Below are 27,578 nucleotides of genomic sequence, written 5' to 3'. Positions count from 1 at the left end.
AGAGGACATAACATATACTTCTTTCGAATCTATCCAAGTTTCCAAACTATCCCCTCTGTCCCCAACCCCTCTAAGGTCAGTGCTACATAGAAGTAGGCTCTTGGTAAGCTGCACTTGAATTAAATGTGAAATTAAGATTTTCTAGCAAGTCATCTACTAAGGCTCTAAGAGTGAACCAGAGTCTCTCAAGAGTGGAGACAGAAAAGTGATTAGAAGTTGGTCAGTAAGCCTAGAAGCAGAAAATACAGTGGTCTCCCCCTCTGTACCTTCCCTTCTCTTCCTTTTTCCAGACATTTGCTGAATGCTATCATGTGATAGTCATTGTGGTTGGGAGGACTCAGGGAGGTGAAGCTGAATGTAAGATATAGGCTCTCATCTCCTATGAGATGCAACTACTCTCAGTGTTAGTGTTGATGAAAGTTTCCGCCCCCTCACGTTAGGGCTCCAGTACTCTATTTTCTTGTTGACTTAAAATGACACAATGTAGGGGCTGGAAAGATGGTTCATGGGGCTGGAGAGATGGCTCAGAGGTTAAGAGCACTGGTTGCTCTTCCAGAGGACCTGAGTTCAATTCCCAGCACCCATATGGTAGCTTACCACCATCGGTACTGAGATCGGGTGCCCTCTTCTGGTGTGCAGGTGTACATGCAGGCAGAACACTGTATACATAACAAGTAAACCTTTAAAAATAACACAATGTACATGCAGACTTGCATGTCAAACACCTAATCCATCACTGAAGTGCCATGCTTCAAGGAACACCATGGAGCCACTTGACAAAGGACGACTTGAATCCACACTGAGACCATATTTTCTGAAGCTGAAAAGACCACATACAACACACAAGCTGCATGCTGAAGAACTCAGAACTACCTATTTGCTTTGTCTGAGGGTCAGTGGATCAGGGGTCAGTAAAGCACTGCAAGGAGCAGAGCAACACAAAAAAGGTCATCGCTAATATGTTCAAGGCATTCCTCAGCCTGGAAAACAAGTTCACAGGGCAAAGGCTACAGTGTTGAGTGAACTGACATGATATGGATGATGGGTAAACAGAGAACAGCATGCGCATAGAGTTAACACTAACCTCCTTCAGAACCACAACATGAACCAATGAGATGCATTCGGGCAAGTCCCTCAGGTAGGCAACATAATAATCCAAGAAATTGTTCTTTAAAACAAACACAGAAATGCATGGTAAGAACCTGGAAATAGGAATGGCAACATTATTATAGTACCATGAACATAAAAAAGAGCAGAATTCAGAGGATATTTTAATAATTTATTATCCATGTTCTTTATTTGTTCTTGAGGTTTTTATTCATCTTCTTTATAAAGATTTGTTTTTGGTTCCGGCGGATCCAGGAAACCAGAGTAACCAGGGAGACCAGGGGACCAGCTGTTCCGGTGGGTCCAGTGCCTGGGGATCACCTGGGAACTGCACAGAGCATCCAATCCCAGCGAGAGCCAAACACCCCAGACTCCAGGACTTCTCTCCCACCAACGAGACCAGGAAACCAGAGGAGCCAGGGAGACCAGGGGACCAGCTGTTCCGGCAGGTCCAGGGACCAGAACGAGGACAAGGAATAGAAGAACCACCAGATTATTGGACTTCCTAGCACCCACCAAAAGCAACTCTGGTCCCGTAACCACCAGACCAGTAAGGGGCTCTTTCTGCACCCACTAGAAGAAGAGATGGGAAAGAGACAATACAAAAACACACTCAGCAACAGAAAAACAAATATGACACCACCAGATCTAGAGACTCCACACCAGCAAGACTCCAACATTCCAATGCGAATGAAGCAGAAGAGAATGACCTTAAAACCACTTTCATGAAAATGATAGAGGCCCTAAAAGAGGATATAGGAAAATACAAAGAAATGGATGAAAAAACAAACCAAACAAGACAGGAAATGGAAGAAGAAAAAAAGCAAAAAATGCAAGAAATGGAAGAAGAAACAAACCAAAAAAGGCAGGAAATGGAAGAAAAAACAAACCAAAAAATATAAGAACTGGAAGAAAAAGCAAACCAAAAAATTCAAGAAATGGAAGAAAGAACAAACCAAAAAATGCAAGAAATGGAAGAAAAGGCAAACCAAAAAATGCAAGAAATAGAAGAAAGAACAAACCAAAAAATTCATAAAATGTAAAAAATGGACAAAAAGATAAACCGAAAATTGCAAGAAACAATGCAAACAGTGCAAGGGTTGAAAACTGAAATAGAGACAATAGAAAAAACACAATCTGAAGAAAGGCTGGAAATAGAAAAGCTGGGCAAACAGTAAGGTACTACCGATACAAGCATTACCAACAGAATACAAGAGATGGAAGAGAGAATCTCAGGTGTTGAAGATACACAAGGAGGAATGGATTCATCAACCAAAGAAAATCTTAAGTCCAACAAATCCTTAACACAAAACATCCAGCAAATATGGGACACCATGAAAAGACCAAACCTATGAATAATAGGTATAGAAGAAGGAGAAGAAAACCACCTCAAAGGGGCAGAAAACATATTCAACAAAATCATAGAAGAAAACTTTCCCAACCTTAAGAAAGACATGCCAATGAAGGTACAAGAAGCTTACAGAACACCAAATAGAGTGGATCACAAAAAAAGTCCCTCACCACATAATAAGAAAGAATATTAAGAGCAGCTAAGGAAAAAGATCAAGTAACATATAAAGAATTACAGAATTAACCTATCAGAATTACACCTGACTTCTCCATGGAAACTCTGAAAGCCAGAAGGTCCTGGATAGATATTCTACCAACACTAAGAGACCATGGATGCCAGCCCAGACTACTATCCTCGGCAAAGCTCTCAATCACTATAGATGGAGAAAACAAGATATTCCATGACAAAATTAGATTCAAGCAATACATATCCACTAACCCAGCCCTACAGAAAGTTTTGGAAGGAAAACTCCAACCCAAGGAAGTTAACTACAACCAGAAAAACATAGGCATTAGAGAATCCCTCTCTACCAACAGCCAAAAGAACAAAGGGGGAAATTCCACATATAATTCCACCAACAACAACCATTGCAAATCGAAGAAGAATGAGCAATCAATGGTCATTAATATCCCTCAACATTAATGGCCTTAACTCACCCATAAAAAGACACAGGCTAGCAGAATGGATTCGAAGACAGAACCCATGCTTCTGCTGCATACAAGAAACACACCTCACCCTCAAAGACAGACATTACCTGAGAGTTAAAGGTTGGGAAAAATTTTCCAATCAAATGGACCCAAGAAACAAGCAGGGGTAGCAATCCTAATATCTAACAAATTAGACTTTAAAATAAAATCAATCAAAAGAGATGAAGGAGGTCATTACATACTCATCACAGGCAAAATCCACCAAGATGAAGTGTCTATCCTGAACATCTATGCCTCAAATACAAAGGCATCCACATTCGTAAAAGAAACATTACTAAAACTTAAATCACATATAAAGCCCCACATACTTATAGTGGGAAATTTCAACACACCACTCTCACCACTAGACAGGAATACCAGACAGAAACTCAACAAAGAAGCAAAGGGTCTAATAGAAGTAATGACCCAACTGGGATTAACAGACATCTATAGAACATTTCATCCACATAAAAAAGAATATACCTTCTTCTCACCACCACATGGAACCTTCTCAAAAATCGACCACATACTTGGCAACATATCCAACCTCAGCAGCATCAAAAAAATTGGAATAACTCCATGCATCTTATCAGACCATCATGTTTTAAAATTAGAATTCAACAACAACACAAATTGCAGAAAACCTACAAATTTGTGGAAACTGAATAATGCACAACTACATCATTCCTGGGTCAAAGAAGAAATAAAAAAGAAAGTAAAGACTTCCTAGAATTCAATGAGAATGAAGACACAACATACCGAAACCTATGGGACACTTTGAAAGCAGTGCCATGGGGGAAGTTCATAGCACTAAGTGCCCACATGAAGAAACTGGAGAATAGTTATACTAGAGAATTAACAGCACAGCTGAAAGCTCTAGAACACAAAGAAGCAAACTCCCCCAGGAGGAGTAGACGCCAGGAAATAATCAAATTGAGGGCTGAAATCAATGAAGTGGAAACTAGGAAAACAATACAAAGAATCAATGCAACGAAGAGTTGGTTCTTTGAGAAAATCAACAAGATAGACAAACCTTTGTCCAAACTTACCAAACAGCAGAGAGTGAACATGCAAATTAACAAAATCAGAAATGAAAAGGGGGGACATAACAACGGACTCTGAGGAAATTCAGAGAATCATCAGGTCATACTTTGAAAACCTGTACTCCACAAAATTCGAAAATTTAAAGGAAATGGACAACTTCCTGGATAGCTATTACTTGCCAAAACTAAATCAAGAACAGATAAGCAGTTTAAATAGACCTATAACCCCTATGGAAATAGAAGCAGTCATCAAAAGTCTCCCAACCAAAAAAGCCCAGGTCCAATGGCCTCAGTGCAGAATTCTACCAGAAATTCAAAGAACAGCTTATACCAATTCTTCTCAAAGTATTCCACGCATTAGAAGCAGAAGGGTCTTTGCCAAACTCTTTCTATGAGGCTTCAATAACCTTGATTCCCCAAGCCACACAAAGACACAACTAAGAAAGAGAACTTCAGACCAATATCCCTCATGAACATTGATGCAAAAATACTCAATAAAATACTGGTAAATCAGATCCAAGAACACATCAAAACAATCATTCACCACGATCAAGTAGGTTTCATCCCAGGGATGCAGGGATGGTTCAACATACGAAAATCCATCAATAAAATCCACCATATAAACAAGCTGAAAAACAAAAATCACATGATCATTTCACTAGATGCTGAAAACGCCTTTGACAAAATCCAACACACCTTCATGATAAAGGTCTTGGAGAGATCTGGGATAACAGGAACATAATTAAACATAATAAAAGCTATATACAGTAAACCAACAGCTAACATCAAACTAAATGGACAGAAACTCAACTGAATTCCTCTAAAATCAGGAACAAAACAAGGCTGTCCACTCTCTCTATACCTTTTCAACACTGTACTTGAAGTTCTAGCCATTGCCATACGACAACAAAAGGGGATCAAGGGGATACAAATTGGGAAGGAAGAGGTCAAACTTTCACTGATTGCAGATTATATGATAGTTTACATAAATGACCCAAAGAACTCTACCAGGGAACTCTTACAGCTGATTAACACCTTCAGCAAAGTGGCAGGCTACAAGATCAACTCAAGAAAATCAGTAGCCCTACTATATACAGATGATAAAAGGGCTGAGAAAGAAATCAGAGAAACATCACCCTTTACAATTGCCACAAACAACATTAAATACCTTGGGGTAACACTAAGCAAACAAGTTAAAGAGCTGTATTGCAAGAACTTTGAGTCTTTAAAGAATGAAACTAAAGAAGCCCTCAGAAAATGGAAAGATCTCCCATGCTCTTGGATAGGTAGGATCAATGTAGTAAAAATGGCAATCCTGCCAAAAGCAATCTACAGATTCAATGCGATCCCCATTAAAATCCCAGCACAATTCTTCACAGACCTTGACAGAACAATAATCAATTTTGTATGGAAAAACAAAAGACCCAGGATAGCCAAAACAACCTTGTTCAACAAGGCAACGTCCAGAGGCATCACCATCCCTGACTTCAAGCTCTATTATAGAGCTATAGTCCTGAAAACAGGTATTGGCACAAAAACAGACAGGTAGACCAATGGAATCGAATTGAAAACCCTGATATTAACCCACACACGTATGAACATCTGATCTTTGACAAAGAAGCTAAAAATATGCAATGGAATAAAGAAAGCATCTTCAACAAATGGTGCTGGCATAACTGGAGGCTGGCATGTAGAAGACTGCGGATCGATCCATGTTTATCGCCATGCACAAAACTTAAATCCAAATGGATCAAAGACCTCAACATAAATCCAGCCACACTGAACCTCTTAGAAGAGAAAGTGGATGGTACCCTTGAATGAATCGGTACAGGAGACAGCTTCCTGAACATAACACCAGCAGCACAGACAGTGAGATCAACAATTAATAAATGGGACCTCCTGAAACTGAGAAGCTTCTGTAAGGCAAAGGACACAGTCAGCAAGACAAAAAGGCAGCCCACAGAATGGGAAAAAATATTCACTAACCCTACATCTGACAGAGGGTTGATCTTTAAAATTTACAAAGAACTCAAGAAGCAAGTCTCCAAAACACCAAAGGATCCAATTGAAAAGTGGGCTGCAGAACTAAATAGAGAATTTTCAATAGAGGAGTCTAAAATGGCTGAGAGGCACTTGAGAAAGTGCTCAACATCCTTAGCCATCCGGGAAATGCAAATCAAAACAACTCTGAGATACATCTCACTCCTGTCAGAATGGCTAAAATCAAAACACCAATGACAATTTATGCTGGAGAGGATGTGGTGAAAGGGGAACACTCCTCCATTGCTGGTGGGAGTGCCAACTGGTTCAGCCACTTTGGAAATCAGTATGGAGATTCCTCAGAAAAATGGGAATAAACCACCACAAGACCCAGCAACTCCACTCTTAAGCATATATCCAAAAGATGCCCATTCATACAACAAAGATGTCTGTTCCACTATGTTCATAGCAGCATTATTTGTAATAGCCAGAACTTGGAAGCAACCTAGATGCCCCTCAACTGAAGAGCGGATAGATGAAATGTGGTCCATTTACACAATGGAGTACTATTCAGCAGAAAAAAAAAATGGAATCCTGAGATTTGCAGGCAAATGGATGACACTAGAAGAAACCATCCTGAGTGAGGTAACGCAGTCACAAAAAGAGAAACATGGCATGTACTCTCTCATATAGGGATTTTAGACATAGATCTGGGGAGTGCCAGCCTACAATCCCATGACCAGAGAGTCTGGGAAACAGAAACTTCATTCAGTGGCTGATGGAAGAAGAGGCAGACTCCCATGGCTAAGAACTGAGCTGAACTCAAGAAAGCCAGTAACAGAGAGGGAGGACTGATGACCAAAGGAGTTAAGACTGGGCCGGTTTAACCCCAGAAACAGCTGACCTGACAAGGGTTAACTCTTGATTCCCAGAATGATGCCTGGGAATCCAACATGGGACTGATCAAGACCCCCTGAATGGGGGTGTCAGTGAGGAGGCCTAGGTAATCTATTGAGCCTTGGGCAGTAGATCAGTATTCATCCCGAGTATACACATGGACTTTGGACTCCCATCCAACAATGTGAGATGAACTCTCACCCTGATCTCATGGGGGGAGGGTCTAGGCCCTGACCTGGATGAAATGACAGTCTATGGCCACACCCATGGAGGGCCTCACCCTCCCTGGGGAAATGAGGGGATAATGGGGGAGTTGGGGGGAGGGCACGGGAGGAGAGGAGGGAAAGGGAGAGGGACCTGGAACTGACTTGTGAACCAACCATGTTTCTAATCTAAATTTAAACTTAAAAATAAAAAAAAAGATTTGTTTTTATTTTACATGTGTTGAGTGTTGTCTGCATGTATATATGTACCCCATGTCAGTGCCTGGTGTCCACAGAGGCCAAAAAAGTATCAAATATCCTGGAATTGGGGTTAGAGATGGTTGAGAGTGGCCATGTGGGTTATTATAACCAAACCCCAATCCTCAATATGAGCAGCCAGTGTTCTTAACCTCTGAGCTGTCTCTCCAGCCCCTTGTTAATCTTGATGTTTAGAAGTATGTGATGGACCACATATATAATCTTAGCACTTGAGAGGAAGAGGCAAGAGAACCAGGAGTTCAGGGTCATCCTCAACTAGCAAGTTCAGGGATAGCCAGCGATTCATGAGACTATGACTATGAAATAACCGTTTTGGTGCTAAGATAAATATTACTACAATGTGGTGGCGCCTTTAATCCCAGCACTTTGGAGGCAGAGGCAGGTGGGTCTCTGTGAGTTGGAGACCAGCCTGGTCTACAAGAGCTAGTTCCAGGACAGCCTCCAAAGCCACAGAGAAACCCTGTCTCAAAAAACAAAAATAATAATAATAATAGCCTCCCACAATATTTAAATATAAGAGCATTTTAATACAATTCTAGATTTCACTTCCCTTAAAGCAACAATCTAACTACTCTAGTCCTTCTTTCCTAAATAATAATTAGATTTAGATAGATCTGAGTAGCTGTTCTTTGTATCCAAACAAACATTGTCTTCTCCAGCAAATTCCCATCAATCCAAACTGATGTTATATCATATACGACATGTCTGGGTCTGTGAACTTTCAACTTCCGGTCTGGATATGTTCTTGGTATAACATTAAAGAAAATTCAAAATTCAGCAATCTTTTTCTAAAGAATTGAAACAAAAGACATTCAAGACAAACAGCTATCTATCATATTTTTAAATCTATAAAGAATGAAAAAATATATACTGTACATCCCATTTATTTTATGACACATACAAGTATTTTATCAAGCATGTATATATCATATATATACATATGTATATCAAAGAAGCACATATATAAATCCATATACACATACACATACATGATCAATAGAGGCCACAATAGTGAACTACAAGTCACGAATCAGAGGGTAGAAGACATAACAGGGCTCCAGTCATAGATAACCAACCACCTTGCAAGCTGGCGATTTCAGCAAAGCCTCTGAATCTCTATGAGCCTACCCCGCTAACTGTAGTATGGGGAGGTTAGACAAGGTATCCGGGCTTCTTCTAACTCTGAAACATGCAAATTCTTGGTTGTCATTAGAAGCAGATGAGTGAGACACAAACCCATTCATAGTATAGAGGGAGAGACACCTCACCTCATCATTTGTCAACTTCAGGAATAAATCTCCGAGGACTCCTTGGCGTGGCCATTTCAGGACCCTTTCCTGCAGGGCGTGAAGCAAATCCAAGTGCTGCTGGACAAGGTAGCGCAAAGAGCCAGGGAAGAGGCTTGTAACAGAACAGAGGAGGGTTACACAAAAGGCTCCCCAAGAACGAGCGCAGCAGCCCACTTTCACTCATCCAAACACTCTCACAGGTCTGTGCCTAGGATCTTAATTTCCTTTATTATTATTATTATCATTATTATTTATTTTTACTTTATGTGCATTGGTGTTTTGCCTGCATGTTCGTCTGGTCTTGGTGTTATAGACAGTTTTGAGCTGGAAATTGAACCTGGGTCCTCTGGAAGAGCAGCCAGTGTTCTTAACCACTGAGCCATCTCTCCAGCCCCCACCTTAATTATCTTTTCAATACAGCAGCTATCCTCAGACAATAACAGAGCAGGCCCCTTTCCTAATAGCCCCTTATACAAAGGTGAACTGACCAAACAATAAAGAACACATCCCAGGAATGACCTGCTAAAAACTAACCTGGGACAGTTTCGTGTATGTCAACTCTATAGAAATTCTAAAGGAATCCTTTTCAGCATTTTAGATTCCAACACCCAAAACATTCATACCCAAACAATCTGTTCTTAGCTGTTGCCTAGAATGCTGCTTGGGTACGTGGTAAGGTTTGGTTAATACTGAAAGCTACAAGTTCGAGGTAAAGTGGCTTGCATGCCTTTTTCTTTCAGCTCCAAAGAGGCACACTGAGCAAGGATGCTCTGTTGTCTGTGTTCTGCTGATCAGCCACTTCCTCGTGTTTTGTAGAGCCTCTTTGCTACTTCAAAACTCATTCCTCTACATGTTTGTGCAACTTGTTTATTATTTATTTATTTAGGCTTTTCCAGGCAGGGTTTCTCTTTGTAACAGTCCTGACTGTCTTGGACCTCACTTTGTAGACCAGGCTGGCCTTGAACTCACAAAGATCCGCCTGCCTCTGCCTCTCAGGTACTGGGATTAAAGACATACACCATCATTCCCAGTTGTGTGCTTCATTTTTAACCCCTGAGGAAATGAAGAAGTGAGAAGTCAAAGAAGACTGGAGTGGAGAAGAGAGAGACAAAGAGAATCAGACCCTAAGAGCCGGGAACGGAGAAGGGCAATATAAACCGGCCTCTACAGGAACAAGTCATGTGGAAGCAGGGGCCATGGGACATGCTGCAGAACAGCAAGGATCTGGACTCTAATTTGATGGTTCAGGGAAACTCCAAGTAGATTTTCTTGTGCTTCAACACAATTATTTATTAACAAAGATATGACAGCCTACTTGTCTCTGAGAGCTGAACTTACTTAAACATTCCCCAGAGTATGATAGATGTACATGTGTGGACCATCGAGCTGATTTGGCCACAAGCAGACCTCTGTCATTAGACAGGGTGTCAGATTCAGAGAAAGGTTTGTTTAGTTTTCTTTTTTTTTAAACCCATTTCTAAGCAAAATAAAGACTTCCATGGAGCTGTCGCTCAGAGAAGAGATAAACACCAGAATAGGGCTCTGAGTTCTCTTATGAAAAATACAAAGAAACCTGCCACTTCCTCCTGGTCCATGAGTGCTTACATACTCAAAGCTAGCTGGCCCTAGGTCACATGGAAAAGCTGTGCTCTTACTCACAGCACAATACTCGTGGAAGATGTAAAGAACCAGCTCAGACCAGAGAGGAATTCAGAGAAGCTAGGAAGCAGACAGACTGGGGGAAGACCTGAGTCTGGAAGACAACACGAGTGACTACATAGAAATAGCAAAGCTGCATCCACAGACACTCCAGATGCAAAAGGCTCCTCCCTCACCACAGGCTACCGAAAAGCTTGCAAAAAGGGGAAATATAGTGAGGGAAAGAGGATAATGAAACCCTAAACATAGGATAGAAAAAACAACACGGTCAGAGCAGAACAAGACTGCACTATGAGTAACAACTCTCTGAGTTGAAGCTTTGTGTGGCTTGACTGAGAAAAGCAAAAAGAGTGTTAGTTACCTTGACAACAAATGTGAACAGTATGTCATGTATTCAGTGGGATAAGGATTACCTTACCTCTATTGGAGAATATGTAATAGCCATTTTTAAATCTCATAAGACTACAGATTCACTCAGTCCTCAGTGATAGGTCATGAGAGAACACAAGAAAGACAGGAAGTGACTAAATAAAAAGGACTTGACTATTCAGAAAGCTGGGAGCATATTTATCGTCCCTGTCTGACTTGCTGGACTCTTCAAGAGCGAAGCCTGGGCTCTGAGACAGGAAGCGATGCATTCGTGCATCTGGCTCTCCAAAAACCGTCACACTTCACTGTTGGTGACGATGCTGTCCTAGATGCCACGAGACCCTTAGAAAAACTGTTGGACCTGGAAAGAGCTCAGGGGACAGGTCAAGTGGGCTCGCACTTGACTTCTGGCACTAATGGGCTACCTGGCTGTGAGCATCTCTGGACCTTAGAGTCTTCCTCTAAAATGTAGACATCACAGGACTCTGGCCATTCTTTTTCCACTGTGGAGACTGAGCCCAACATCTCCTGGATGGTAGGTAAGTGCTCTGCCCCAAGACTACGTGCCCCAGAACCGGCAGAGTCATGAAGTTCCAGATCAGGTGCAAAGTGTAGGACCCAGGACACTGTCCAGGGTACCAGCTTCTTTCCCACTTCTATCTGAGAACCCAAAGTTACAGAAACTGGAAAGAGACGCTGCTGCTTAAGATGTTAGGTACAGAAGCAAAGCCACACCAAAACTAGATTCCTTTTCCATCTGAGTCTTGGAAGCTGAGTGCATGCTTGGCAAAACAAAAAAGCTAGTGTCCAGTACCTTCCCAGAGCCCCGGAGGAGCAGGTGGGAGAGTAAGCCAGGCTGTACCGGGGTGTCTGTGTGGAAAATCAAATGGCCACATGGAGTAGGAAGAAACAAAATCCAGGCCACTGTAGGAAGGTGGAGCAAGAGTCTAGAGCCATCATTCTAAGTCAAGGGGTTGCCAGGTCATGTTCTCTATAGTCTGTTCTCTATAGTTTGTTTACCTCCATTCTGTAGTAAAATAAGCCTCGGAATCAGTCAAGACCCTTGTGAGTTGTTGGGGAATAGTCCCTCACCTCAGCCATTTAGATAGAGATGGGTGTTTGGGGGTTTGGGTAGGAGGACATGGCAGTAAAGTCAAGTAAAATGGGAGGAGCCATAAGGAGCAGGGCAACGGGGCTTCTTTAGACAGACTCATAGGTGAACAGTTACCACCTTATAGAATAAATGCTTAAGGTTATAATGCCACATAATCCAGAATTCCTGCTCATAGGATTGTTCTTTTCTTCACTTCATTCTGAATTAGCTCATCTTTATTACATTAGTCCTTTCCCCCCAAGCCTTACTTTTCTCTTTCCCATTCTCTCCCAACAGAGGGAGTAAACAGTATAAACAGGTACATGTTGTGACGTTTATAGGGCCAGTATGCTGGAAGCACTTACCCCCTCCCTCAACACACACACCTAGGTGCACACTCTTTTTGTTTGTTTGTTTGTTTTTCTGAAACAGGGTTCCTCTGTGTAGCCCTAGCTGTCCTGGAGCTAGCTCTGTAGACCAGGCTGGCCTCTAACTCACAGAGACCCTCCTGCCTCTGCCTCCCAAGAGCTGGGACTAAAGGCGTGCGACACCACTGCCTGGCTAGGTGCACACTCTTACACAGTACCTGGTGCTACGGGATCACTTGAACAAAAGTTCTATCATCCCTCATTGTACTCAGAGCCTCACCACCTCCATTTCCTGGCACTTTGATGAAGTCTATCATCCCTGAGGACACGAAATGTCTCACTTTATTCTAAACAGACAAGTCACAGACTGAAGGTCCTACAGACTCTACTCATTGCCTACCTGCTGAGAACCTAAGTTTGAGACTTGCCTTAACTGCCTACCAAAGACTGTTTCTGGGACTCTCTAGGGCCCAGAGTTCCCAAAGTAGAAACAGTGAGTGACTTACCTTAAGTTCTAGTCAATCTGAAAAGCAAAGGTAATGAGCACAGGGTACCTTCTCTCCTTGGAATTCCTCTTTCCATCTGAGCCCTGGAATGTTGCCTTTATCTTCAGTATCAGAGAGATGTTAATGACGTACTTCCGCTCAGATTCAAGCAGCTCCAGAGCCACTGTCTGCCTTTTTGCTTTAAAACAAACACAAAGGCATTTTTTTTTTGGTTAATCAGCTCCCTCCCAAACACTGTCAGGCAAGAAATCAATAAAACACATGGAAAAGCTCAGTTGGCAGTGTGTCCCCTAGCATCACATAAACCAGGCTTGGCGGCCATACTTGTTATCCAAGAGTTGAAGGTCATCTTCAGATATTTAACCAGTCCGGGCCCCTTGAGACCGAAGAGAAAAGCGGAAGTGAAGTAGGGGAGGCAGAAGGAAGGAGAGAGAGAGAGGAATCAGCATATTTAGGAGAGACGAAAAGCAGAATGGAAGCCTGAGATTCATCCAGCAAAGCAGAGGACACAAAATCATGTGTCTGCAGACAGAGAACCTGCTGAGAAGCAGTAGGGACTGGAGACGGGAGTGCTCAGAAGCAAGGGAGGTCAGTCTGTAAGAGCCTCCAAATCCCACTTGCAGGCTGGTGCACCCTGGTTCCCCATGAGAAACGGGAGAAGCAGCCTTAGGAAAGCCCTAGCCTGAGCTAAAGATGGCACAGTGTCAAATACCAGGGGCATGGAGGCACGGGCACTCCCTGCCCACACTACTAACCAGAGTGAGTGGCTAATGAGACAGAGACACACCTTGACCACATTCCCTTCAAGTCCCAGAGTGCCAGCTGTCAGCCTTCAACACTCTTGGCAGGAGACGTGGCAGTCTGCTACTTGATACACTGAGCTTCCCAAGTAGGACAGGACATAACGAGATCACTTACCAATATGTAAATTTGCTACCTAATAAGCATATTTATAATGAAACTCACTATTGACAAACTTGGATAATACAAAATTCCAAGTTATTAGGTGGGGGGGTCTTTATTGATTGATTGATTTGGGGGAATACCCCTCCAGGTACATCACTCAATTCCAGTACCCACTCCCACTCCAGAGCCTTAGGGAACTTAAACCTATTATCTCTGACCTCCTGAGGAAAGAGTTACTTTGTCCTATATCCTCTCAATTTAACACCCCTATACTGGCAGTTAAAAAAAACCTAATGGGACCTATCGCCTGGTTCAACACCTCCAGTTCATTAATTCTGCAGTTGTCCCCTCCGTCATGTGGTACCCAATCCTTACACACTTCTTTCCACTGTCCCCTCAGGGACCTCTCATTTCTCAGTCTTGGGTCTCAAGGATGGCTTGTCCTCTGTCCCTCTAGACACTCAGTATCAAAGTATCTTTGCTTTCACCTGGACTGACCCTGACACTCATGCTTCCACTAAGCTATCTGGATCGTTCTACCTCAGGGCTTCCTGGATAACCCACACTTATTTGGCCAGGTTATGGCTTCCAACCTGCTCTCTGTCTCTTCCCAAATCTAAGCTCACACAATATGTAGACGATATTTTCCTTTGCAGCCCATCCTTAGAAGTTGGCCAGACTGACACCTCCGCTCTTCTAAATTTCCTGTCCAACAGGGGTTAAAGAGTCTCACCTTCTAAAATCCAACTGTCCACTCCTCAGGTCACCTACTTAGGACTAACCATCACCCCAACTCACGAAGCTACTACATTAGACAGAAAGAACCTAATCCAGTCTCTTGCAATTCCTTCTGCTAAAGAAAGGGATTTTTGTCATTTCTAGGAATAGCTGGCTTCCTACACTCCTGGATCCCCTCCTACTCTCTCCATGCTCGTCCCCTGTATGAGGCAGCTCTTGGCTCTCCATATGAAGCCCTCCTTAAACTTGTTGCTAAGCTCTTTCAGAAACTCAAGCAGGATCTTCTCCAGACCAAATAGTCCTTTCTCCTCTATGTAGCAGAAAAGGAGGGACATGCCCTTGGAGTTCTAGGTCACCAGCTGGGACAGTCCTTTACACGGTAGCGTATCTGTCAAAGAAACTAGACCTAACCACCCAAGGGTGGGCACCCTGCACATGCGCTTTAGCAGCTGCTGAGCTCCTCATTCGTGAGTCAAAGAAACTCACCTTTGGGTCACCCACCACTGTCTTCTCCCACCACAACCTGTCTCACCTCCTAACTTACAGAGGCTGACAAACTCTACCCCCTTCTCGCGTTCTTTCTCTCCAGGAGGTGCTGGCAGAAGATGCCACCCTTACTTTCCAGTCCTGCCCACCCCTCAATATCTCAAACCTTCTACCTCACCTAACACTAACTACTCTCTGTCTCCTTCCCGTATTGAAACCCTAGAAGAACTGTTACCCCACCCTTCACACACACAGGAGGGTACACTACCTCAGGCCACCTACACCTGGTACACAGAGGGCAGCTCCTTTTTACATGGGGGACCGCAGAGCAGGCTACAGCACAGTGTCAGATACCAGGGTGGTGGAGGCACGGGCACTCCCCGCCCACACTACTAACCAGCAGGCTGAACTAGTAGCCCTCACCCATGCCTTCCAGTTGGTACAGGGACATTCCCTAAATGTTTACACAGACTCCAAATACGCTTTTCATATCCTCCTGTCCCATGCTGCTATCTGGAAAGGAGCTCGGGCTACTTACTACAAAAGGAGGGTCCATAACTAACTCAGGTTGTATTATGGCCGTGCTAAAGACCTCCCACCTCCCCAAAGCTATAGGGATTATTCACTGCCGGTCTCATCAGACTGACAGCTCCATTATCTCTAGGGGCAACAACCGGGCTGATGAAGCAGCTAGGGCTGCAGCCCTCCGAGGCCCAGATCTACCTCACCCACCACAGGGAGTTCATACACTACAACCCACATCCTCAGTCACCTCCTGACCCTCGACAAATCCTGTCCTGTCTACACCAGCTCTTTCACCCCAACAGTCAGGCTCTGTCTCATTTTGTCAAAACTCACCTCCAACCCACTCCTGGGGACTTACATTTCTTAAGAACTATCACTGCCTCTTGTAAAACCTGTCAGATGTCAGATCCTAACTCCAGGTATCGTAGTCCCCCTTTTCCACCCACCAGGTCAGGGGCTGTCTCAGAGGGACACAGTCAAGTGAGTTAAATATCTCCTGGTACTAGATGATACCTTCTCAGGATGGGAGGAAGTGTTTCCAACTACTAACAAAAAAGCCCAGACAGTCTCTGACATCCTTCTCAGGGAAATTATTCCCCAGTTTGGAAGTCCAGCCTCTCTTCAGTCAGACAGTGGTCCTGAGTTCACCTCTCAGATCTCCCAAACCCTATCTAACGTTCCCAACATCCCTTGGCATTTTCATATTCCATATCACTCCCAGTCCTCAGGGAAGGTAGAGCATACTAACCCTTAAGCTTGGGAGGACACCAGGATCAACTACTTTGCCTCCTATTTAAGAAGAAAAAGCTCCACTCCTACAACCACACTCTGCCAGACTGGAAACCCCCTTTGCTTTCCTTCCTGTCCTCGAGCTGATCTAAACTCTCCAGTTTCTAATTACACCTGACTCATCAATGTCCTGTGTATCCCTCAATAACTCATTCAAAACTTCTAATCCAACAGGTTAGATGTTGTTATAGGAATGCCATCTGGAAGCCACAGATCTAGAGACACAAAGACCACCAAACATTTGTGCGTCCTGAGAAAAGGTAACCAGAAAAATTCCATACAGTCTAATAAGCTATGAATCCAACTCTGACAGGGCACTAAACACCAAACAATACCACTATACAATCATAACTGCAAGCTCAAAATTACGGTGCTTTTATTGTGCTAAAAATATCTGTCAGCTTTTAAAATGTTAATGCTGTCAGTCAAGTCGTCTCTAACATAAATGTGCTGCTAATGTGTCTAATACTTATGTTTTCACAAACTCAAAGGAGTCTTGTAAGTTCCATGGAGCAGAATCGGACCTACCAAACAGGTCATATTCACTCCAAATAAGTATTATTCAAACTCTCCTCATCTTGGGACCCCCCCTCGGGAACTCCTTCCTCATCTTACAATCTTCACTTCAGATACCAGAACTTAAGAAAAAAAATTTTTCCAAACTTAGTCTTGTCCTCTACTCTGCTCATATCTTGCCAGGTCTAAGAGGCGCCAGAGTTCCACACAGCCAGGACTGCGATGGAGCAACCAGCTACTCCAGGACGTGGCAGTACCCCAGCTTTCTCAGGTCCCCCGAAGACAGCCAATGTCTCCCAGGTCAGCAGGAAGCAGTCTTGAGAACTCGGTGCCCTTATTCCCTAACTTGCCATGCCCAGTTCCCCACCTTTTTTTTAATAATAAGAGGTGAGATTGTTGGGACTAAACACCATGCTGACTCCGCTCCCTAACAACGGGGGGGGGGGGGCATGCACTGTGGCGTGGCCATGTCATCGCTATGTCACTCGTTATGGGGCTCAGTGCACATGCACAAGCTTCCCCTTTTAAGATCATACCCTCCTCCCCCCCTTCTCTGCTCCTGGTTGGCCAACCCCAATAAACTGCACGTGGGTTTGTTGGTTCACAGTTCATGTTTCTTTAAGGGTCACTGCAGCAAAAGAACAACAATAATCTTTATTGAACATATAAATAATTAAGGATACTGAGATATTTGAATAAGAATATACCATAGGAGAATGAAAACAAATACATATGTATGTAAAAATTAAATCTTACAATTAATATTCTAAAAAAGATAGGTAAAATATTCTACCCACTTAACAATTACTGGATGCAATCTTTTAATAATTTACTTTTATTTTATATACATTGGTATATTGCATATATATATATATATATGGGGGGTTGGATCCCCTGGAACTGGAGTTTACAGAGAGTTGTGAGCTGCCATGTGGGTGCTGGGAATTGAACCTGGGTGTTCTGGAACAGCAGCCAGTGCTCTTAACCACTAAGCCATCTCTCTGGCTCTGGATTATGTTTTTTTAAAAATGTGATAATGACATGCAGTGAAGTTGATAAAAAAGAACTAACTAGCCGGGCGTTGGTGGTGCACGCCTTTAATCCCAGCACTCGGGAGGCAGAGGCAGGCGGATCTCTGTGAGTTCGAGGCCAGCCTGGTCTACAGAGCAAGTTCCAGGACAGCCTCCAAAACAAGACAGAGAAAACCTGTCTCAAAAAACAAACAAACAAACAAACAAAAAGAACTAACTACTAAATGAATTACATGCAACAATGTAGATGAATCTCAAAAACACATACTGAGAGAAAGATAACAGGAAAAAAAGGATACATGAAGTGTTATCCCATTCATATGAAGTTCAAGAACAGATGAAACTATATAGTACTCACAGTGATTCTTTACATAGATGTTGACTAAAATGAAGCATGAGAGAAATTCCTAGCATAAGAGAAATATATGTTGATCTTGATAGTGATCACAGTCAATATTCACATGTAAAAAGTCAAGCTAAGGGGGTGAGTCTGTTCTCCTTAAAGGAATGGCGCTCGAAAGTGACTGACCCCCATAGCCTGGAGCTTATGGGCAGCACAAATTGGACATTTTATAAAAACAAAACAAAACTAGGACACAAAGTTGTCACAGGATGGAGGGGAAAGGGGTGGGCATGGAAGGGTTAGAGGGGGGGTGGGGATAAATATGATCAAAATAACACTCAAAGAATTAATAAAATATTTATTTAAACTCATAAGCTGAGGCCCACAAGGTTGCTCAGTGGGCCTTACCACACAATGTCCACACTCACACAATAGTACACTGCATTGTATCATGGACACCTACACATGCACACTATACATATACTCATACACATTAAAATTTTTTTAAGTTTGAATGTAGCTCCATGAATTTTACTTGATGTAAATTAACTTTCAACAAAGTATTGTTTATAAAATAGCACAAAATATGAAGCAAGTTGTGGTGTTTGAATGAGAATGGCCCCCATAGGCTCATGTGTTTGAACACTTGGCCCCCAATTTGTGGAACTGTTTGGGAAGGATTGGGGGTGTGGCCTTCTTGGAGGAGGTGTGTTACTGGGGGGTGGGTTTTGATGATTCGAAGGACTCATGGTTGTGCTCTCTCTCTCTCTCTCTCTCTCTCTCTCTCTGACTTGTGCTTGTGGGTCACAATGTGAACTCTCAGCCTTGTCATTGCTCCACCGTCATGACCTCTAAAACTGGAAGCCAAAGTAAATGATTTCTGTGGTGTTCTACACAGCAACAAAAAAGGAATTAAGACACAGTACCAAGAGAAACTGTCAGAAGGAATTCAAAGTGACTGCTCATGTTTCTTGTTTATAATAATTTAAAAGTTTTTAGTTCTATTTAATTTTCATGTATTTGACTAAAAATACTATTTTAAAAAATTACTTCCCTCCAAATGTGGAGAGTGCTCACTCACTCCACAAAAGAAAGGGAGGAGAGAATAAAAGGAGGAAGGAACACAGGGCTTATTGCAGCATTGGACACTTGGGTAGCAGACTATTAATAAATGATTGGCATATGGCAAATTCTTTTTAAAATTTATTTATGTGCATTGGTGTTTTGCCTGCATGTATGCCTGTGTGAGGGTGTTAGATACACTGGAACTGGAGTTACAGACAGCTGTGTGCTGCCATGTGGGCACTGGGAATTGAACCTGGGTCCTCTGGAACAGCAGCCAGTGCTCACAACTGCTGAGCCAGCCTGTAAATCACTGACTAAATAGATTTTCTTCAAGAGCCATAGCTTTTTTTTTTTTTTACCGAAGAATGTCATAAATACCCAGGGTCGAGGTGGGGGTCCCATCAGGGTATGTGACTTCTGCCGAGTCCCTTTGCCTCTGTAGGCATGAGGGGCCTCACCCTGAAAAGACAGAAGGAGGTGTCATGTGCTCACTCCATCTACCCTGCTGGAGTTCTGGTGTCATGTGCTCACTCCACCTACACTGCTGGAGTTCTGGTCCTTCTGTTCCAAACTCTCATATACCTCATTCTTCCCTATTTCCACCCACATTCTCCCTCAGAACTTACCAGCTAAAGAGGTTTCACATAAAACATTTTCCAAAGAGCTGTGTCTACCCTGGCCGGCCTCCCTGAGCTTATCGGGGTGATCTTTCGTGACGCATTCTTCTCCCCATTCTTTGCCATCCTTAGGCTGTCTCCACAGGCCAGGTGTGTGATGGCCCTTGGACTGGATCTCAGCTGAGAGAGAAGGCTTATTAAGGTTTTCATCTGCTTCTGGATTTGTTGGGTTCACTCCTGAAAAACAATGCCTGCTAGAAAGAACTATTTTTTTAAGATTTTATTTTTTATTACGTATACAGTGTTCTGCCTGCATATATCCCTGCATGCCAGAAGAGGGCACTAGATCTCACTCTAGATGGTTGTGAGCCACCATGTGGTTGCTGGGAATTGAACTCAGGACCTCTGGAAGAGCAGTCAGTGCTCTTAACAACCTCAGAGCTATCTCTCTAGTTCTAAGAACTTACTTTTTTGAAAAAGAAAATAGCGTTTGTTACTAGTTCTTAATTAATATACTGCTAGCTCAATGAAGGGTTAAAATTTTCCCAAACTACAAGCAGTAACATCTCTCTTTTTTCTGGTCCAAACATCTCCTGGTTTTTTTTTGTTTTATTTTGTTTTTTTTTTTGTTTTGTTTGTTTGTTGGTTTGTTTTAACATGGATGCTACAAAATAAGGAAGTTTTAAAAATCCCATCATGGTGGTATATGCCTGTAACTAATTTGGGAGATGGAGGCAGAAGGATCAGGAATTGAATGTTATCCTTAGCTTTGCAGAAAGTTCAGGGCCAGTCAGGCTCCATACATGAGACTGTGACTCAATAGACTAGACTACTAGACTAGAAAAGTTATAGCATAGTATGATTTAAAACAACAAGTTTGGCTCCAGGTATCTACTTACTTTAAGTAAACACTGGAGGTGTCAGCAGCACTGTTAGAAGGAAGAACAGAAGGAAGAGAGGGAAGGCACGGCACCCAAGGGTGGGGGGGGAGTTTCGTTTGTTATTTAGTCCTTTTATCTTATGGATACTTAGTTGGAAGAAACGGAAAAAGGAAGGAGTGCAGGGAAGATTAAATAATACATAAATTCTGGTGAATTATCAATGAAGTAAATTTTCGATTAAACTATAAAGTATGTGATGCAAACTAAATTTATAGCTGGGTGGTGGTGGTGCACACCTTTAGTGCCAGCACTCGGGAGGCAAGACACAGGTGGATCTCTGTGAGTTTGAGGCCAGCCTGATCTACGGAGTGAATTCCAGGAGGAAAAAAAAGAAAAAGAAAAAGTTGTGAGACTTCAGCAAATGCTATCTTATTAGTAACTGGAACAAGAAAGAATTAAAAACACTGATTTGTTCTTATAAGTTACCAGCTCTCCTCGAGTGAAGACGATGCTCATTCTTGTCCAGTGCTATGATTTGAGTGGGAAGTGCCTCACCAACCGTCATGGACTGAAGGTGTGATCCTTGATGCACTAGTAGTTAATCCTCACTAGTAGTTAATCCAACAGTGGATTCCATTTTTAGACTATTGGGAGGTGATGAAACCACAAAAGGTAGGGCATATCTGGGAGAAACTAGTCATTGAGGATATACCCCAGTAATGTGTACCTAGTCCCCAACGCCTTTCTGTGATTCCCTCTGCTTCCTGGGTGCCGTGAAGTAAACAACATCTTAAGTCACAGGCTTCCCATCATGCTGTTCTGCTTATCTAATGTCTGTAGCAACAAAGTGAGCTGACCTTGTTTTGAAACCAGGAGCTAAAATAAATGTCTCCGACCTGAAGTGACTTTTCTCAGGTATTTGTCAGAGTCAAGAAACTGATTCACATGTCTGAGTCCTTTCCCACTTGGTCCAGGACAGGCCAGTAGAGTAGGGAAGGTGCCTGGACCTGTTCATTGACTCAGCAGGTAAAGGCTGGTCTCAAGCTCAGCAACTTGAGTTCAATTCCTAGAAACCATAAAGGTGGAATGAGAGAACCAACTCCACACAGTTATCGTAGCATGTGCACACACATGTTATACATTCGTATCATAATGAACTTAAACCAAGAAGAAGCCCTTACCAGGACTGGTCACTCCCTTCACGTTGCCATCTCCTACGTGAACAGATCTGGACTCTTGGGCTGCAGAGAAAGGAAAGCTTAGTTCAGCATCCATTCTACCAACACGGATCAAGCAACTTCTACAACTCAGGACAAAGACAGACTCACAGATTTTATAGTTTCATTCACGACTGATGAGAGACAGCAGGGAGTGATGCAGTACAATGGGGTCAATGCCAGTTCCTCAACTGTTAATGACGCTCACTAAGTAATATCTACCTCAAGCAGCTACCATAAGAATCCAATAGCTTAGCCGGGTGGTGGCGCACGCCTTTAATCCCAGCACTCGGGAGGCAGAGGCAGGCGGATCTCTGTGAGTTCAAGGCCAGCCTGGTCTATAGAGTGAGTGCCAGGATAGGCTCCAAAGCTACACAGAAAAACCCTGTCTTGAAAAGAAAGGAAAGAATTCAATAGGTAAATACGCAAGGTTCTTCAAGTAGTACTCAGCATACTGTAAGAGCCAATTTACTGTTCACCCGTGGTAGGGATGGCAGTGGTGATGATGATGACAGCAAAAGGAGCAGATTTGTGTTCAGTGGCTCTCTGCTCTGCTTACCTTTCCAACAGCTTCGTTTTCTGTGAAAAAGCCCAAATCATCCTATGAGCTCGAAGTCCTGGAATATTTCTCTGGGCCCGCACTTGCTGCTCCCTTTTGAACTGCCTCTCCTACCACCACCCCATCTACTGCTTGAGACCATTGGTTTCTTGTTATTTTCTGAGAATGTTATTCATGTTCCCATTAAGATGGCAACAGGGTCATAGAGGTGTCCAGCAGGTGAATGAAAATACAGTGGACGCCTGGCGCCCTGCCCTCCTCTTGCATCTGTCTCCTTTGCTGCCTTAAACTCAGGTCAGATTCCTGTTCAACTCTGGGTGTAGACATGATCATTGATGGAATGACTGTTTAAAACTCACAACACATGGTTGTTTGATCCGAAATTTGCATACCAGCTCTGCTTGTCCCCCTTCAAGGCAGAGGACATCAAGATAAGAATTGGGTGTTTTCTAGACTTGCAGGGCACCAGATTTTACAGCATCCCATTCAGGGCCACTGGAGCGGCCCCTACAAGTCCCTGTCATTTTCCTAACCCTGAAGGGTTTCTAGTGAACACCCAACTAACTCTCCTCTAGGCATTCTTTCTCTGAGTCACTTCACCTCCACATCTTATCGACCATTCCAGAAACAAGAAGCCATGCAGATAATCATCTCTTTAGCTCCAACAAGACCCTCTGAGGCAGACTACAATTTGACCAAGACTGCTTGACTCTACACATGATTCCCCATCCCCCACCCTCCCCACCCCTCCCCACACCCCCACCCTCTTGTGTTCTTCCTCCATATCATCCTAGAGTTATTGCTGGTTCTAAGAAAGCAAGGCCTCACTGGGCAGTAGTGGCACACACTTTAATCCCAGCACTTGGGAGGCAGAGGCACGTGGATCTCTACAAGAGCTAGTTCCAAGACAGGCAGACAGAAACCCTGTCTCAAAAAAACCAAAAAAGAAAGAAAGAGAGAGAGAGGGAGGAGGGAGGGAGGGAGGGAGGGAGGGAAGGGTGAAAGAGAGCCTTCAGATGATAACCCATCTTCGAAGTCTCAATGAAATAAGACCCATTCCTACTTCATCCCTGTCTGTATCTCCAATTGGACCCTAAGACAAGAAGCAGCCTGGTGTGGATGAACTAGGAAAGAAGAAACAGACGGAGATGAGCAGTGGGACGATCTCATGTCAGGGTCCAGAGGCCATAGGATATATGAGACAGCAAGGCCTAAAGACTGTTGGGGTAGGTGGACTAAAGAGGTAGAAACAGAGACAACCAAAGAGAAGAAAAAAGCAGAGCTTTATGTATATAGTTAACACATGGCCCTGGAAACAGTGTGAAGAAGTTTAGACTTGCGGGGCAGTGGTGGCACACACAGAGGCAGGTGGATCTCTTTGAGTTTGAGGCCAGCCTGGTCAACAGAGCGAATTCTAGGCTACACAGGGGAACTCTGCCTTGAAAGTCAAAACAAAGAAGTTAGACTTTGATTCTGATAGCAGTGAGAAACCAAAAAGAGAAATGTGTGAGTAGGCAGAGAATATTAGGAAGTCAGAGGAACTTGGTGTCAGCCGACAGAAGAGAACTCTTTGAGAAAGCAGGTATTGAAGGCATCAGAAGACAACACAGACAGGAAGGAGGGCAAAGACACTTGTCACCAAGCCAGGCAACCTGAGTTCTAGTCCCAGCAAGAGGGAATGGATTCTCACAAAGTTGCCATCTGACTTCCACATACTCACCCCAATAAATAAATAGGATCTTAATTTTAAAAAAAATTCTATGGAACAAGAATGTGTAAGGAAACAGCTTTTGTGGAGTTGTGAGGTTTTTTTTTTTTGGTTTTTTTGAGACAGGGTTTCTCTGTGGCTTTGGAGGCTGCCCTGGACCTCGCTCTTGTAGACCAGGCTGGCCTCGAACTCACAAAGATCTGCCTGCCTCTGCCTCCTGAGTGCTGGGATTAAAGGCAAGTGCCACCAACACCAGGCTTTAGTGGAGTTGTAAGAGTAGGTGCCAACATTCAGATGGCTGAATACATAGGACATAATTAAGAAGAAATAGATGGTGGAACCACATCCTTCAAAAAAGTCAACTTCTCGACCTGGGAATATAAGTGGGTAGCGGGGACAATGCCTAAGATGTATAACATAAAAAGGGAGTTAGCTATCAAATGTTCTGAACAAGAAGAAGGATTTGGGAGGATAGCTGCAGTTAAAAAAAAACTTCTTGAAGACTGGAAGAGTCTAAAGGTCTCACTTAGCTCTGTAAGGGGAGATGGCTCAGGAATTAGGAGCCCTGTTGCCTTTGCAGGTTCAGTTCCCAGTTCCATACGGTGGTGCACAGCCTCAGTAACTACAGTTCCATACGGTGGTGCACAACCTCAGTAACTAGTTCCATACGGTGGTGCACAGCCTCAGTAACTACAGTTCCATACGGTGGTGCACTGCCTCAGTAACTACAGTTCCATACGGTGGTGCACAGCCTCAGTAACTACAGTTCCATACGGTGGTGCACAGCCTCAGTAACTACAGTTCCATACGGTGGTGCACTGCCTCAGTAACTACAGTTCCATACGGTGGTGCACAGCCTCAGTAACTACAGTTCCATACGGTGGTGCACTGCCTCAGTAACTACAGTTCCATACGGTGGTGCACAGCCTCAGTAACTACAGTTCCATACGGTGGTGCACAACCCTCAGTAACTACAGTTCCATACGGTGGTGCACAGCCTCAGTAACTACAGTTCCATACGGTGGTGCACAGCCTCAGTAACTACAGTTCCATACGGTGGTGCACAACCCTCAGTAACTACAGTTCCATACGGTGGTGCACAGCCTCAGTAACTACAGTTCCATACGGTGGTGCACAACCCTCAGTAACTACAGTTCCATACGGTGGTGCACAGCCTCAGTAACTACAGTTCCATACGGTGGTGCACAGCCTCAGTAACTACAGTTCCATACGGTGGTGCACAGCCTCAGTAACTACAGTTCCATACGGTGGTGCACAACCCTCAGTAACTACAGTTCCAAAGTCCCCACCTCCTTCTGACCCAATGAGCACCAGGCATACATGTGGTACACATACATGTCAGCAAAACATTCACACACATAAAATAAAATAACCTGAAAAAAGAATATTACCTCCTTCTTAAATGACATTTCAAGCTTTTTAATTCTAATGTATATGAAAGAACCTTCATATCAGAGGATCCACATCTGCAGGATATCTTTTAAAATGAAGGCAGAACTCTGGGGTTAAGAGCACATACTACTCTTGTAGAGGACCTGAGTTCATTTCCCAGCACCCACGCTGGACACCATATAACTTCTTGTAACTCCAGATCGAGGGGATCTGATGTCTCTGCTGCACTTACATTCACATACACACATGTGGACATGTATATTTAATTTAGCAAAATTAAAAATAAATATTTTTAAAAAGAAAGAAAATAAAGGTTAGCCATTTGTAGAAAACAGCATCTAAGATGGCTAGGCATCCCCACCCTGCGATTCCTTCCTGTGAGTGACTCTGGGTTTAGTGATGATCTCCTGAGTAATAGAACATGGCAGGAAAGCAGAGCTGCCTCTTTTGAGAGGAGGTTGTTAAAAGCTACAGCTTTTATTTTAAGCATCCTGTTAGACCAATACCCCAGGCAGGGGGCAGAGGGCAGCCAGGTGCCCATATCACAGGGACTACCACACCGTGTGGGTAGTCTGGAAGAAGACGTCCTCTGAGTATCGCCCTCACATGACCATAGCTGTGGCCAGCACTTTGATGGCCACCTACCTCATGACAGACATGAGTGAGTAGTACCCAGATCAGTTGTGCTCTCAGAGAAACTGAGGTAATAATGAATGTTTGCTGCTTGAAGCTACTGAATTCGGGGATAACAGACAACAATCATACCATTGTATCATTAAAAAAAAGGATAAACCAAATTTTCTGAGGGTTTGGCATTTTAACCCTGAATCTTAATATGAGCTGCCACCAATTGTATGCATGAGGTATTAGGAAAGACAAAATTTCAAAATTTTTGCAGCAGTGGGGAGAACAAACTATGAGGATGTCGATATCACAAGGAGGGAGGGAAAGGTTGCCAGTGAGATCATTTAAATCCAGCTTGTGAAATGGTTCAGCAGAGAAAAGTGCTTGCCACACAGGCCTCATGACTTGAATTTGATCTGAAATTCATGGTGGAAAGAGAACCACAGTCGAAAGTTGCTTACTAGCCTCCATACCCATGCTGTGGTACCTATTCACTTGCAGTCATACAAAATAATAATAGTAATAATAAATAACATTTTAAGTAAATAAATAAATGCACGTAGGCAATGCAGTCACCTGTATCACCTGTTTGTTGTGGGAAAACTGGGCTGGGAAATCCCACAGATAAGCTGGGCGGTGGTGGCGCACACCTTCAATCCCAGCACTTGGGAGGCAGAGGCAGGAGGATCTTTGTTAGTTAGAGGCCAGCCTGGTCTACAGAGCGAGTTCCAGGACAGCCGGGACTACACAAGAAACCCAGTCTTGAAAAACTGAAAAAAAAAATCCTAAGGGCCGTCACATATAGTATAGAGATGCACAAATTTTCTTTGCAAATCTATTTTTTAAGTTCTATCATGTAAACACACACAGCTGCCCCAGACCTGGTACTGATCTGACCACTTATCCAAGCCCATCTTATACTCTATTCCTGAATGGTCAACTTGACGAGTCTTACTCATCACATCATCACATCATAGAGCCAAGAAAACAGGACCCCTCTTAGATGGATCCAACACCTGTCCCCCAGGCTGCACTCGCTGACTACTAAAAGAAGTAATAAGCAACTCTGCACTTAGAAGTCCACCAAGTGAAAGTCACTTGCCCTAGGATTCTAGGTTCATAACATACTCACTGTCTATGAATAGGTAAAAACAAGTTCTTCCTGGGCCGTGAGGATAGAAAACCATCAACCCTAACATTGAGGTGTTTACACTTGATTGGAAAAACTCATCGAGCCTACTTTTGGAGGATTTTCCATATAAGACCAAAACAAGAAGATGGGGATTCAAACTATGGTAATTTCTACATTCATTTTTCTTTATGTGTGCTT

The 27,578-nt window shown here is 43.3% G+C and overlaps 1 protein-coding gene across 16 annotated transcripts in view; it reads right to left on the bottom strand.

The window, feature by feature from the left end:
* Positions 1–27,578, bottom strand: part of Arhgef33 (Rho guanine nucleotide exchange factor 33) — a 130,370-nt gene that overhangs the window by 57,261 nt on the left and 45,531 nt on the right. For 14 of the 16 annotated variants that reach the window (XR_005870871.1, XM_040730992.1, XM_040730998.1 and 11 more), the window contains 5 exons: positions 21,909–21,968; positions 19,856–20,083; positions 12,879–13,008; positions 8,815–8,947; positions 1,085–1,168 (listed from right to left, as the gene is read on the bottom strand). Coding sequence is in view for 15 of the 16 variants with exons in the window: in XM_040730992.1 (XP_040586926.1) it covers positions 1,085–1,168; positions 8,815–8,947; positions 12,879–13,008; positions 19,856–20,083; positions 21,909–21,968 (635 nt within the window). In the remaining variant the exon portion in view is untranslated. The remainder of the gene's footprint in view (positions 1–1,084; positions 1,169–8,814; positions 8,948–12,878; positions 13,009–19,855; positions 20,084–21,908; positions 21,969–27,578) is intronic. The other 2 variants (XM_040730993.1, XM_040731000.1) reach the window with 2 other exon arrangements.

This window comes from Mesocricetus auratus, unplaced genomic scaffold (assembly GCF_017639785.1).
Source record: "Mesocricetus auratus isolate SY011 unplaced genomic scaffold, BCM_Maur_2.0 Super-Scaffold_100024, whole genome shotgun sequence".
Taxonomy (NCBI): domain Eukaryota; kingdom Metazoa; phylum Chordata; class Mammalia; order Rodentia; family Cricetidae; genus Mesocricetus; species Mesocricetus auratus.
This window is presented reverse-complemented; position numbering and strand designations above follow the sequence as displayed.